The sequence below is a fragment of the Schistocerca cancellata genome, chromosome 2 (assembly GCF_023864275.1).
Source record: "Schistocerca cancellata isolate TAMUIC-IGC-003103 chromosome 2, iqSchCanc2.1, whole genome shotgun sequence".
NCBI lineage: Eukaryota > Metazoa > Arthropoda > Insecta > Orthoptera > Acrididae > Schistocerca > Schistocerca cancellata.
The window spans coordinates 768,245,550-768,259,314 of NC_064627.1; the positions used below are offsets into that span (position 1 = coordinate 768,245,550).

A 13,765-nucleotide genomic window follows, 5' to 3' on the forward strand; every position below is an offset into this window, starting at 1 on the left:
GAGAAAATGCAAGCAACAGCTGCGAACAAAAATAAAATGGAATACAAGCAATATGCTTACAACGCGTTTAAATCGAGCAATTCACACACGGATACGTGTGCATGAGTACACAGAACACCAAGAGACAAACCCAGCTTCCATTTTATATGAAACAAAAACAAATAAAGGCAATCTAGCAACCAGAGTATAAAAAATTAAATAAACACCAGCCTGTAAACGTTCAGGTTGATAGCCTCAACCCAAAATCGAAAGAAAAGTAGGGTATTATGGATGCAATCACAAATCAGGCTGAATGTGAGCAACATATTTACAGTGCAATTCAAAGAGCGCAATACACACAAGAGGAATTAATCAAAGTATATAGAAAAAAAGGTCGTAATAAGGTAAACAATGTGATGAAACCAGCTACTGAGTCATTCGATGTGAGACGCTCTTTAGACATTTACGTGTGATAAAGCATAATTATTTCCACTTGATAATGCCCGCACATTCGAAGACGCTAATGCCGTTCTCGGTTTTATGTTCTGTGTTGCTGGCACTATACTTGTGTTTACTGGTTTGACGTAGCATGACACCATTATTATTTCTTAATGTCTATGGTGCACAAGGGTACTGTATTGTTAACACTCCATTGTTCGTAGCCGCTTTAGGCTTAACATTTGAGGGCCAAAGTTGACCGGCTTCTGATGATCCAGAACTGGGGATCCCTCTCATTCAGGACATTGTGAACAAATAGTACCGTAATTCTATATTGGGAATCTCAGCCCCACTATCGGTTGGATTGGTAAACTGGCGGAAAAGAGCTAGCCGAATCTTAAACAATCCACCCAACGCATTGCAGTAGAAAATGAAAAGAGGGGAAGAAAACAACGCACTGATATTAGCTCCACGAAGTTTTAATTACTGGTATTCAGACAAACCACTTCAGTGGATTGTATTAAGAATGTTGTTACATATAATGGGAGTTTCTGGCTTTATCAAACGCTCGAATTTAATTTTTACATGAAATCTAGGGCAGTTCTACGATCTTAATTACGAAATAAATACAGCCAATTTGTAAGTATTCAAGTGACGATGATATTTTCATCGCAAATGTAACTGATGATACTGGTTGTCAGTCAACAGATCGTGACTCCTAGACGTGTGAGGAGAGTGAGTGGTATACAATTCTTAATATCATTCTCAATCAAGAAGTTATGGAAGAATTTGTTACAGTACTCGGTTGTTGTTCAAATTTGTATTTTCTTTTACAGCTGATTATCAGTTAGGCTTCTGTAAGGCCTGAAAGCTCCCAGTATACAGAGTTTTTCTTTTAGAAAATATAGATGCACACTTCTGGAATGGTCATTAATGGAAGTGTTGGTATTAGTGTTTTTCATACTTCACAGTGATGCAGTTACCATAGAACCACTTGTGAATATGTAATAGATGTAATTGTTGTGAAGTTCTTGAATCAAAATCGTTAAAGAGCATTGTGGTTTGCTTTGTTTAGAGACATGTCTTGCATGTGACAGCTATTTTACTCCTTGCAGCATTAACCATGATGATATCCTTTGGTGCGTACTGCACAGGAGGCTTCTGCAGTTTTCTGGTCTATCGGTGGATTTTCAGACATGCTATTGGATTGTCTATTATTGTCAACAATTTCTTCAGCAGCTGCAGCCACATGCTTTGTCTGTTTCACGTTGCCCATCCTCTATACGACTATTATCAGGTAGATGCACTGGGTAGCTTATTTTCATCTGAAAAATTCAAAAGTCCTGTGCACCAGCGTCATAGGATATTTAAATTATATGCAGACATATTAGCAATCACTTCTCTCTGTGTGTATGAGAAATAGGTTCAGAGTATTTATCAATGCTACTGGAAATGCAAATGTTGCATCTCTGTTGTATGTAGCACAGCCGTGAAGCCAAGCCTAAAATTTATTTAGGATTTGTTTTAAATCATTCCATTCACTGACAGAAGATTGGAAGCAACTTTCGGTATATATAGTACATCTCTAACCTGAGTTCTTCTGTTTTCACACCAGTGATGGAGTGCCATGCACGTTGGTGGTTTACATAGCATAGATGTAGAAGTAGATTTAGTGTCAATTTGATATTTCGCGTACTTTATATCGGAGAAGGTGGCTTGTTGGCAACAGCAGTTCTGGGTCATGTCGATTTGTCACTACATAAAGGCAGCTGAGATTACAGATCAGTAATATTCATCGAATGTGAAGAAGCTATAAAATTTGAAGTGAAACTTTGATTTTCTTCAAATTTATTTGATGTCTTTCTCCTTCCTGTACATCATTATCTAACAGTATTCCCATATCTACTGCAACTGAAACACTATGATCACTTATTGCCTTTCACTGTGTTTTGACCATGCTCCAGTTTTCTTTATACAGTTCATGTCCCTGTGAAGAATTGCATGTAATAGTTTTCTTTTTAGTACAGTATCTGGATTTATCTTATTCCCACACTTTTTACTCCTGTTATCATTGCTTTGTATGTTTCAGTCATGCTGACAAACAGTCATAAACAGCAAATTTAGTGTTTCTCAAATTATAATTGGTTGACATGAATTTGTTCACATAGTCTTAAATACTTTTAGACTATTCCAAAATTCCGTAATGGGAATTAACTCCTCCAATAAGTCCACTTGTCTGTTTAAACTACCAGTAATGTCATAGAAAGCTAACTCTAATTTCTACCAGATCTCCTTAGCTAAGGTTGTAATTTGTATGTGTACATAATTGATTGTATCTAATTATAAAATTAGATCTTACCCTTTCTTTCTTTTGATTAGTGATTTGTTGAAAAACTACGTCATCTTCTGTTAAATATAGGAAAGTACAGTGTGTAACAGTTCAAGCTCACAATCACCAATTTCAAATTTTCACCATTGAGTCAAAAGACAAAACACTGAAGAGTTTTCACCAAGCCTTTAGTTTCCTAAAGCAACCAGTAATCATTTAACCAAACAATGGGAAACACAGGATGGAATATTTACAATATTATGAAAAGGGTAGATGGCTACTTACCATGTAGCAGAGATGCTGACTTGCAGATAGGCACAACAAGGAGACTGTCAAACAAGCAAGCTATTGTTCAGAAGGGCCTTCATCAGAATTAGACAACAGACACACACACTCATGCAAACAGGAGGCAGCCAGAAACTGTGGTCATGTACGGGTGTGAGTTTCATTTTGTGTGTGTGTGTGTGTGTGTGTGTGTGTGTGTGTGTGTGTGTGTGTGTGCGTGTGTGTGTGTGTGTGTTTTGTCTAATTCCAATGAAGGCCTTTCTGGTCAAAAGCTTATTTGTTTGACAGTCTTTTCATTGTGCCTACCTGCGATTCAGCATCATTGCCATATAGTGAGTAGCAATCTACTCTTTTGATAGTATTGTCAATAACCGTAACTGACACATTGCTACCATGAAGGAAATTTATACAAATAATATCAGTTAAAACGAAAAGCTTTTTTAACTCTTAGAAACAACAATATGAAACGAACTTCAGTTACTCCAGAGATGATAAACAACACAGAAGTTAACATCATATGCAGTCAAGACTTATGCACATTGTAATCTTATGAGCGACTGCTGGTGTATACGTTAAAATGGTTTACATTCCAGTATATGACAAACACACAAACTAATTTGTGTTTCACATTTTTCTATTTCTCATCCACAGCCATCCACATTTCAGACATGCATTCTCTCTACACTGATGTAATTCCCTCTTTACTGGCCTACCTAGCATATCACATTGTGTGATTTGGTGCTTTGGGCCAAGTAATCGGGTAGGTTACACTGTGTGCATCCAGTCTGTGGCATTGGTTCATCCCTTGAGCTCTTCCCATGTCCCACAAGTGAATCTATACCTGGTATCATGACAAATAGGACTGTGGGAAGAGGACAAGTGCAGTAACAACATACATAAGGACTTCACGAGCAGCTATATAATGCACATGCTGCTGCTACCTGTGTTGCTATTTGCCGTTGCAAACATTGAAGCACCACTACAGTCTCCATCAACATTTCTGATGCCACTTATAGAGTGTGTGGCTACAATGTGATGGAGTAGGCCGGATCAGGGTGCATCAGAAGATGCTTGGAAACTGTATAATCTCTTTAATACACATCCAGCAGTTGGTAGCACAACTCAGCTTCACATAATGCAGCACTGGAATGTAAGCCTTGACCCACAGACTTTGGAAGGTACTACATTTGGATTCCAGCCAGTGCTACACTTAGCCTGGCACAGGTGTAGTCAATTTCATGACCTGCTGACCTCTGGATGCTGAGGCCCACCGAACCGTGGTAAGCGACAGATACAGACACTGAGGCAGCATACACCAGACTGGCTGCCGTTGGTGGCGACTGGCTGTTGCGAGCACCCCAGTGACTCGGTGATTGGGAGGGCCTCAGTTCAATGCCTGGCCCATCAGGAAGGAGCTGGATCTCCTGAGAAGGCTGTCCTGTCAGGACAACTGCAGAGCAGTTTATGACAGTTGACTAGACAATGACTCACTGCTTCAACACCTATCTGGACTGGCCTGATGGCTAGTATTTATTCTCAGTGAAACGGGCTTCTTGTGGTGTTGTGGATGCAGAAGCCATGTATGCCACATACCAAAGTGTCCCTGGTTATGGTAACCATCCAGACACTGATCAGCAGGTGGACAGTGAGTGTAGTGAGCACTTTGATGTGATACTGGGTCAGCATATTGCCTTAAGTGGCCCACTTTGTGTCACTGAGATCATCTACCTAGGCTAATGTCACTACAGTTCTTTCCTCTGGAGGAGCAAGGGGTTGGTTGGGGAATGGTAGGTCACAAAGACCTTTGTTTCCCCTTCATAGACTTTTTACACTGAGATCTGGCTAGTATTGACAAGACATTTTATGAATGATTCATTTGTCCTTGTCATATTTCACATTTTTATAGCAAGCCACATTTATTTTCTCTGTCTTTGTTTTCACGACATCTTTCAGTTATTTCTTGTCTGAATATGGAAATCTGATGCTGTTCCATAGTATTGCTTTAGGTTGCTCTTTTATCCATTTCCAATAGCTCCATCATCATCATAAATGCACCAATGTACTACTAAATTGTTTATGACTGAACCAGAATAACTCATTTAACTGTACTTGTAAGAAAATTTTCGTTCCAGATTTTGGTTGTTGAATTTCCTCTCTCTGACCAGTGCACATTTTTATAAGTAGGCTCACCTGCTAGTGATTTCATTACTAAAAGGCTGTCTTTAGCATTTTACTGGGGTAGTCCACAAACAACAGTATGTTACAATGCTACAAAAGAGAGGACAAGAAAACACACTACCACATTTAATACTTTTATGTTTGTAAAGAGGCAGAGAGAGGAGTGAATGAAAATTAAGAATGCTCCAGAAAATCCAGGACGGAATTCAACAATATAATGAAAAGGATAGTTGCTACTCACCATACAGTGCAGGTGCTGAATCACAGAAAGGCACAACTAAAAGGCTGTCAGAAAGTTAGCTTAGCTTTTGACCAAACATGCCTTTATCAAAAATAAACCTACACAGACTGGCTCCAGCAGCCAGAGACTGTGGTCATATGTGTGTGAGTTGAGTTTTCATGAGTGTATGCATTTGTATATGTTGTCTGTTTTTGACAAAGGCCTTGTTGTCTGAATGCTAACTTTCCAACAGGGTTTTGTTGTCCCTTTCTGCAACTCAGCATCTCCACTATATGGTGAGTAGCAACTACCCTTTTCATTATATTGTTAAAAATGCTCTAAGTATCTGTACATTGTAATAACTTTCTTTCCTCTAGAAGCTCTTCGTCGTAATGATCTTTTGAAATGATGTTCACAGCAGATGCAGACAACAAGCAAGACATGTGTTCAGGTGCTTTCTACGGTTGTTGTCCTGATGGGAAGACACCTGCTCCCGGACCACTGAATGCTGGCTGTCCATCACAATGTGGTTGCAATAAATTAGGTAAAATTATTCTGTTTGATACCAATTCACTAGAATTTCTGTTCCGGATGATTCTCTTTTAACGTTATACACAGTGAGGCAGATAAGACAGGCCATCATAAATATGCCACCCATCCAAAAAGTTATGAGACTGATTTTATTCCTGGTGTGTAAGTAATATCACCATAGTTACTGTGGTGGCAGCTTGAACTAACAACTATAAACAACAGATGTGCATTTGACCTGTCAGTTGTGAGTAGACAGTAGTGTGCCAACATGTCTGTGTTACAAATTGCTGTGGAGCAACAAACTGAACTACTCTAAATCAATTGTTCAAGACATTTTCCGTGTTTAAAGCTTGTCCTGTACATATTGACTCCCAAGCAAAAACAATGACCCAAGGGGGCTTGTCACAGCTTCATTGAAATGAAAATCACCAACATTTCTTTTCTTGAAAAAATAATCATTAGTGATAAGAATTGGTGTTATCAATATGAACCTACCACAAAACAAGAAAGTGCAGACTGGGTCTCTGATGGTTCACCAAGACTGAAGGAGGGCTTTTCTGATGGTTTCACATTGTTATATGAACATTCTGTCTGTTGTACTCTAGTGGGTGGTGGGAATTAGAGGGTGGAGGAGTGAGAGGGGAGGGCTACGTAGGATACCTGAAGCATTAGTACCCCCATCTGAACTTTCCAAATTCTTTATTCATTCAGGCTTGAAACTTTTTGGACTGATGAGATATACCTAGATTCAGTAATTATAGTGAGGTGCTGTTTTCACTAACCTATAGTGAAAAATGTGGAAAATTTTCTGCTGCAGACAAGTAACTTTATAATATTTATGGCTGCTGAATTATGACAATGCCTTTTTAATAGATTTATATACTTTTTTCTGTGGGATTGTAGATGTTTATCAAAATGACATAACATGTATAGAACTTGATCAAATAGTATCAAGATAACAGAACTGCAAACCATTATCCCACAACTGGAAGAAAGGGTTCCACAAAGTTTTGCTCTATGATACCAAATGTAAAAGAAAATGTTACTGAGGTACTGTTTATGTATTTATTATTATGACTGTCATATCAAGTGTTCAAAATGCTGACTCTGACCACTGACATATGCTAAAAGCAGTTCTGCACATACAATACTCCATGTTGAATTTCATCTAGATTTATCACAGTACAGGCATTCTGTGTCTTGAGAGTCATCAGTGTTTCCTTGTAGCCATGTTATTTTTTGTTTTCTTCATAGTTAATAGTCCAGTAGTGTTAAGTTTGGTGAGCGTGCAAGCCACTTCGGATTTCCTAAATCACTGATCCAATTGTCTCCAAATGTTCTGCTGAGCAAATTTTTAAATACCTGTATGGAATGAGCAGGACACCCATCATGTTGGTACAGCATAGACTGCCCTGTCTCCAGGAAGTGTTTTCCAATAACTGTTTAGAGTCCCATCAATAAATCAGGGACAAATGATAACAATTCCTGAAAAGCCCAAGCCACAAATTCACACACCAAGATCAGAGTTTATGTACTTCTTGCAGCCAGTGTGGATATTCAACTATTAGAAGTGCACACAATAAAGATCTCTAATTGCTGGTTCATTTGTAACAAAATCTTACATAGAAACACCACATCACTTTGCTGGTTTCATATACACCATTGCAAGACTTTTAACCTGATTTTCAAAGTAAATGGCATTAAAATGTTGATGGAACAAAATGTGAGAAGAATGAAATGCATTATTTGCAGAATGCTTATTTGGTTGACCCAACCCACACATTGTGACATACAGGTTGGGTGTTACTGTTGCTAAAATGTTCACTTCATTTCTCTCATCTGTTTCTGTTGATATTCACAGGTTTATTTTTGTTCTTCATATTTCTTGTGTTTTGAAACTCATATAATGTTCACAAAGGCAAATTGTGAGGACATGGCAAACTCAGGATACCTTCTGGCATACAACTGCACTGGTGCTAAGAACAGTTTTGGTGACATTTACCAAGAACAAATACCACATCCACTTTTTTGACTGTTGTATACATTTTGAAAATCTGAGCAGCTTCACAATGTGATTGCCTGAGTTGTGTGTTTGCTCGCAGTACAGTGTGTCAAACATTTGTGGTCTGTCTTCTCCTGACAGTGAGACAGTAGTCTGCAACATTGTTATATTTTTACTGTTTGAACAAGTTCCACAAACTTTATATACCTGAAGTCTTCTTCAGAGGTTCTTACATTTATGGCAGTAACTTATTCGTGAATGACATGAATGCTTGCATTTCAACCTGCTTCAATACTGTCTCAATATGGAGTACATCTGCAGTCTACACTTCCACAAGGTACATCATTTCTGTCACCATTTATGAAAATCAGAAAATTTAGCATAATGTTAGTGCCAAATTCATTTTGCTCTTTTCTTGTTAATCAAGACAATTTAAACCATTATTTAATGTAAGCTGTAGCTGGACCATAGTATCAAGAAACAATAACTGGTTGACATACAATTTAAAAAACTATAACTCTTGAAACTTCCTGGCAGATTAAAACTGTGTGCCCGACCGAGACTCGAACTCGGGACCTTTGCCTTTCGCGGGCAAGTGCTCTACCAACTGAGCTACCGAAGCACGACTCACGCCCGGTACTCACAGCTTTACTTCTGCCAGTACCTCGTCTCCTACCTTCCAAACTTTACAGAAGCTCTCCTGCGAACCTTGCAGAACTAGCACTCCTGAAAGAAAGGATATTGCGGAGACATGGCTTAGCCACAGCCTGGGGGATGTTTCCAGAATGAGATTTTCACTCTGCAGCGGAGTGTGCGCTGATATGAAACTTCCTGGCAGATTAAAACTGTGTGCCCGACCGAGACTCGAACTCGGGACCTTTGCCTTTCGCGGGCAAGTGCTCTACCAACTGAGCTACCGAAGCATGACTCACGCCCGGTACTCACAGCTTTACTTCTGCCAGTACCTCGTCTCCTACCTTCCAAACTTTACAGAAGCTCTCCTGCGAACCTTGCAGAACTAGCACTCCTGAAAGAAAGGATATTGCGGAGACATGGCTTAGCCACAGCCTGGGGGATGTTTCCAGAATGAGATTTTCACTCTGCAGCGGAGTGTGCGCTGATATGAAACTTCCTGGCAGATTAAAACTGTGTGCCCGACCGAGACTCGAACTCGGGACCTTTGCCTTTCGCGGGCAAGTGCTCTACCAACTGAGCTACCGAAGCACGACTCACGCCCGGTACTCACAGCTTTACTTCTGCCAGTACCTCGTCTCCTACCTTCCAAACTTTACAGAAGCTCTCCTGCGAACCTTGCAGAACTAGCACTCCTGAAAGAAAGGATATTGCGGAGACATGGCTTAGCCACAGCCTGGGGGATGTTTCCAGAATGAGATTTTCACTCTGCAGCGGAGTGTGCGCTGATATGAAACTTCCTGGCAGATTAAAACTGTGTGCCCGACCGAGACTCGAACTCGGGACCTTTGCCTTTCGCGGGCAAGTGCTCTACCAACTGAGCTACCGAAGCACGACTCACGCCCGGTACTCACAGCTTTACTTCTGCCAGTACCTCGTCTCCTACCTTCCAAACTTTACAGAAGCTCTCCTGCGAACCTTGCAGAACTAGCACTCCTGAAAGAAAGGATATTGCAGAGACATGGCTTAGCCACAGCCTGGGGGATGTTTCCAGAATGAGATTTTCACTCTGCAGCGGAGTGTGCGCTGATATGAAACTTCCTGGCAGATTAAAACTGTGTGCCCGACCGAGACTCGAACTCGGGACCTTTGCCTTTCGCGGGCAAGTGCTCTACCAACTGAGCTACCGAAGCACGACTCACGCCCGGTACTCACAGCTTTACTTCTGCCAGTACCTCGTCTCCTACCTTCCAAACTTTACAGAAGCTCTCCTGCGAACCTTGCAGAACTAGCACTCCTGAAAGAAAGGATATTGCGGAGACATGGCTTAGCCACAGCCTGGGGGATGTTTCCAGAATGAGATTTTCACTCTGCAGCGGAGTGTGCGCTGATATGAAACTTCCTGGCAGATTAAAACTGTGTGCCCGACCGAGACTCGAACTCGGGACCTTTGCCTTTCGCGGGCAAGTGCTCTACCAACTGAGCTACCGAAGCACGACTCACGCCCGGTACTCACAGCTTTACTTCTGCCAGTACCTCGTCTCCTACCTTCCAAACTTTACAGAAGCTCTCCTGCGAACCTTGCAGAACTAGCACTCCTGAAAGAAAGGATATTGCGGAGACATGGCTTAGCCACAGCCTGGGAGATGTTTCCAGAATGAGATTTTCACTCTGCAGCGGAGTGTGCGCTGATATGAAACTTCCTGGCAGATTAAAACTGTGTGCCCGACCGAGACTCGAACTCGGGACCTTTGCCTTTCGCGGGCAAGTGCTCTACCAACTGAGCTACCGAAGCACGACTCACGCCCGGTACTCACAGCTTTACTTCTGCCAGTACCTCGTCTCCTACCTTCAAAACTTTACAGAAGCTCTCCTGCGAACCTTGCAGAACTAGCACTCCTGAAAGAAAGGATATTGCGGAGACATGGCTTAGCCACAGCCTGGGGGATGTTTCCAGAATGAGATTTTCACTCTGCAGCGGAGTGTGCGCTGATATGAAACTTCCTGGCAGATTAAAACTGTGTGCCCGACCGAGACTCGAACTCGGGACCTTTGCCTTTCGCGGGCAAGTGCTCTACCAACTGAGCTACCGAAGCACGACTCACGCCCGGTACTCACAGCTTTACTTCTGCCAGTACCTCCGAGGCAAAGGTCCCGAGTTCGAGTCTCGGTCGGGCACACAGTTTTAATCTGCCAGGAAGTTTCATATCAGCGCACACTCCGCTGCAGAGTGAAAATCTCATTCTGGAACTATAACTCTTGTTCTGATGATATAATGGTGTACGGAAACAGATAAATTTACCTAGATATTTCTGCAGTCCTAATAGTCTTTATGAAAAGATGTAATCAGTCATTAAAAGAAAGTTCTTAAAGACAAGAAAAATGCACACATAAGAAAAGGAAGTTTTATTAAGAGCGAAAAAGAGAGCTGACAGACAAAAACAATTTAAGTGACAGACTGTTTTTTATGAAAAGTGTATGTCAGAAAATGTGACGTCATCTCATACGACAGTGTACCACAACAGGAAACTAAATCCAAACAGCCACTTGCCATCAAGCAGATAATAAACTAGACAGCTCATCAAGACTGACTGATTTCATTTTTTGTTGGTCCAGTCTTATCAGACAGCACAAATTGTACAGTTGATGTTGGACAGGTCAAAGGAAAGCTGCAGTAATACATAGCATTAGCAAATAGTAAGCAAATTAAAATTAAGTACCTATTCTTATGATTTAATTTTAAGTAACTTTTTTGTTATATGTTCAGAAATTATTTTACAGAACAGAAGCAGTAATTTATTAGAAATGCCTTTAGTTTCATTTTAAATATTGGATACACAGCAATTTTTATTTCCTCTGTATTTATTGTGTGGTACTACACCAGCATTACATACATTCCGCTAATAGGCTGTTGTTCTGTGGTATTTTTTATCTACATTTTATTTCCCTCTGGAACAACAGTTGTGTACATTTTCATTCTGTACTAGTTTGCCTATTTTCAAGAGGTAGTCTCAAATGAACAAGATAGTTTCACAAGTGAATAAACTTGGAACATTCAGAACACTAAGCTCAGTAAAATGAGATTTACAGGACTCCATCTTTTTAAGGTCAGAAATTATTCTTAGAGCTCTTTTCTGCATTCTAAAAACCTTTGCACCGGAAGTTAAGTGTCTCCAGAAAATGATCCCATATTGAAGCAGTGAGTGGAACTGTGCATAGTATGCCTGCAGTACTGTTGTTTTATTTGTTCTTGACTAATATTCTTAACCGTAGCAAACAGATAAGAATTTCAGAATGATATTTTCACTCTGCAGTGGAATGCGCACTGATATGAAACTTCCTGGCAGATTAAAACTGTGTGCTGGATAGAGACTCGAACTCGGGACCTTTGCCTTTCATGAGCAAGTGCAAGTAGAGCAAGCTGTCAAGCTGACACATGGGAATTGCTTTAAATGTTTGGTATCATACTCATCATTAATAACCAGCCAAGGCTCTAGTTTTATCTTAACATTACATGTGTAAATTGTGGGAAAACAAAAGTGCATACTAAAGAGTAAGACACTGAAAGAATTCCTGTTTATTAAAGGACATGGTGACGATGCTGAGTGTACAGTGTGTGTTGTGAAATTTAGCATTGGGCATGAAGGACACATGATATAATAACTCACATGAAGTCCAACAGACATGAAGCTACACTTCAGATTAACTCTTCTGGATCAAAAATTGATAACTACTAATCTGTAAGGTAGTTTCAGATATAGATAAGCAACTTTTGGCACATGAAGCCACATTTTCATACCACACAGAGATGTACAACTCAAGTTTAAGGTCTATAGACTGCACCGTTGATCTAATTAAATCACTGTTTAACAAGTAGTTCCCATGCTCACAGGCAAAAACCAAAACAGTTACCACTGACATAATTGCACCATTTGCTATGGAATAAGTAATGAAGTAATTTATTTCAGTGATGACCAATTCTTCCATCTATGTGGACTTCAAGCCCTTTTCTTTAGTGATTAGTTTTTACCAACCAGATAAAGGCATTGTACTGAGAGTGTTGGGAGTTGGTGAACTCTGGTGTTGAAAGTGCAGACTGTTTGACTTTGTGCCTGTATGTCTTACAGGTGTTGCAAAAGTTCATTCTTAATTAAAGGCTGTAATAATTTTTGCTAACAACAGAATACAAACTATGGAGGTCAATATCATCTTTATTTCAAGTTTTTTTTAAGAAAGAAAGTTAAAATAATTTAATAAGTTTACAATGCCCTGCTTATTTTATGCACAATTCTGTCCAAACAGGCACAGGCAACTTATCCATTGATTATAGCTCAAACTTGGTAAAATCCATCAACAGTTACTTGTTTATGCAGTATGTGTTGAAAAACTAAAATGATTCTGGAAGTTTGCTGAACATATAAAACTTTTAAGTCATAATGAAACTAGATGTTTATCTCTTCTACCAACTGTTGAAAAAGTTGTTGATATATTCCAAGTGTTAAAATCCTACTTACTGTCATCCACTGACGACTGATCTATCACTCAGATTTTTTTTTAAGTCACCCTATACTTACAATCAAGCCAGTTACGTATTTTGTCCAACAGCATTCTGTGCACTGAAAAAGAAAATGTATCTATAACTGAAGTTGCAGACAAAATAAATATGTTCCTTGGCAAATAATAAATCAGAAAATCTTAAAGATTTTTGCCATCTGCTGTAAAAAAGAAAAAGCAGTTACATGAATTGGGAAGAGATAAGCTAGTGGCACTTTATCAGTTTAATGATAATACTGCAGCTTTATATATACCTACATTGGGTACATTTGAGAATGATGTGAACCGTTTCTGGAGCCTCTTCTACCAATGAAGTGGATAGCCTTAACAAAAACCATCAGCTGGATTAGTATTCAAGAATTGTATTGTTTTGTAAAATCTAGTATCATGAATTTTACTGTCGACTAGTGAGAATTATTTCATGAGTACTTTTATATAAGAAAATTCTGTGAAGCTAAACCACTGGACCGTAATATGAAATCAAATGACAGTGTCAGTGAAAAATAGAGGAAGTTTTTACCCATTTTCATGATGAGCTAGTGTGTCTTAAACATGTTAAAATCTTGGTTCAATTTTCATCACCTATTCCAAGTTCTAATACATCTCCCTAAAGAAT

General features: G+C 39.7%; 1 protein-coding gene across 1 annotated transcript in view; it reads left to right on the forward strand.

Moving 5' to 3' along the window:
* LOC126158394 (agrin-like) overlaps positions 1–13,765 on the forward strand; it is a 422,061-nt gene that overhangs the window by 178,521 nt on the left and 229,775 nt on the right. Inside the window, exon 11 of the mRNA XM_049916440.1 lies at positions 5,851–5,973. Within this exon, the coding sequence (XP_049772397.1) occupies positions 5,851–5,973 (123 nt within the window). The remainder of the gene's footprint in view (positions 1–5,850; positions 5,974–13,765) is intronic.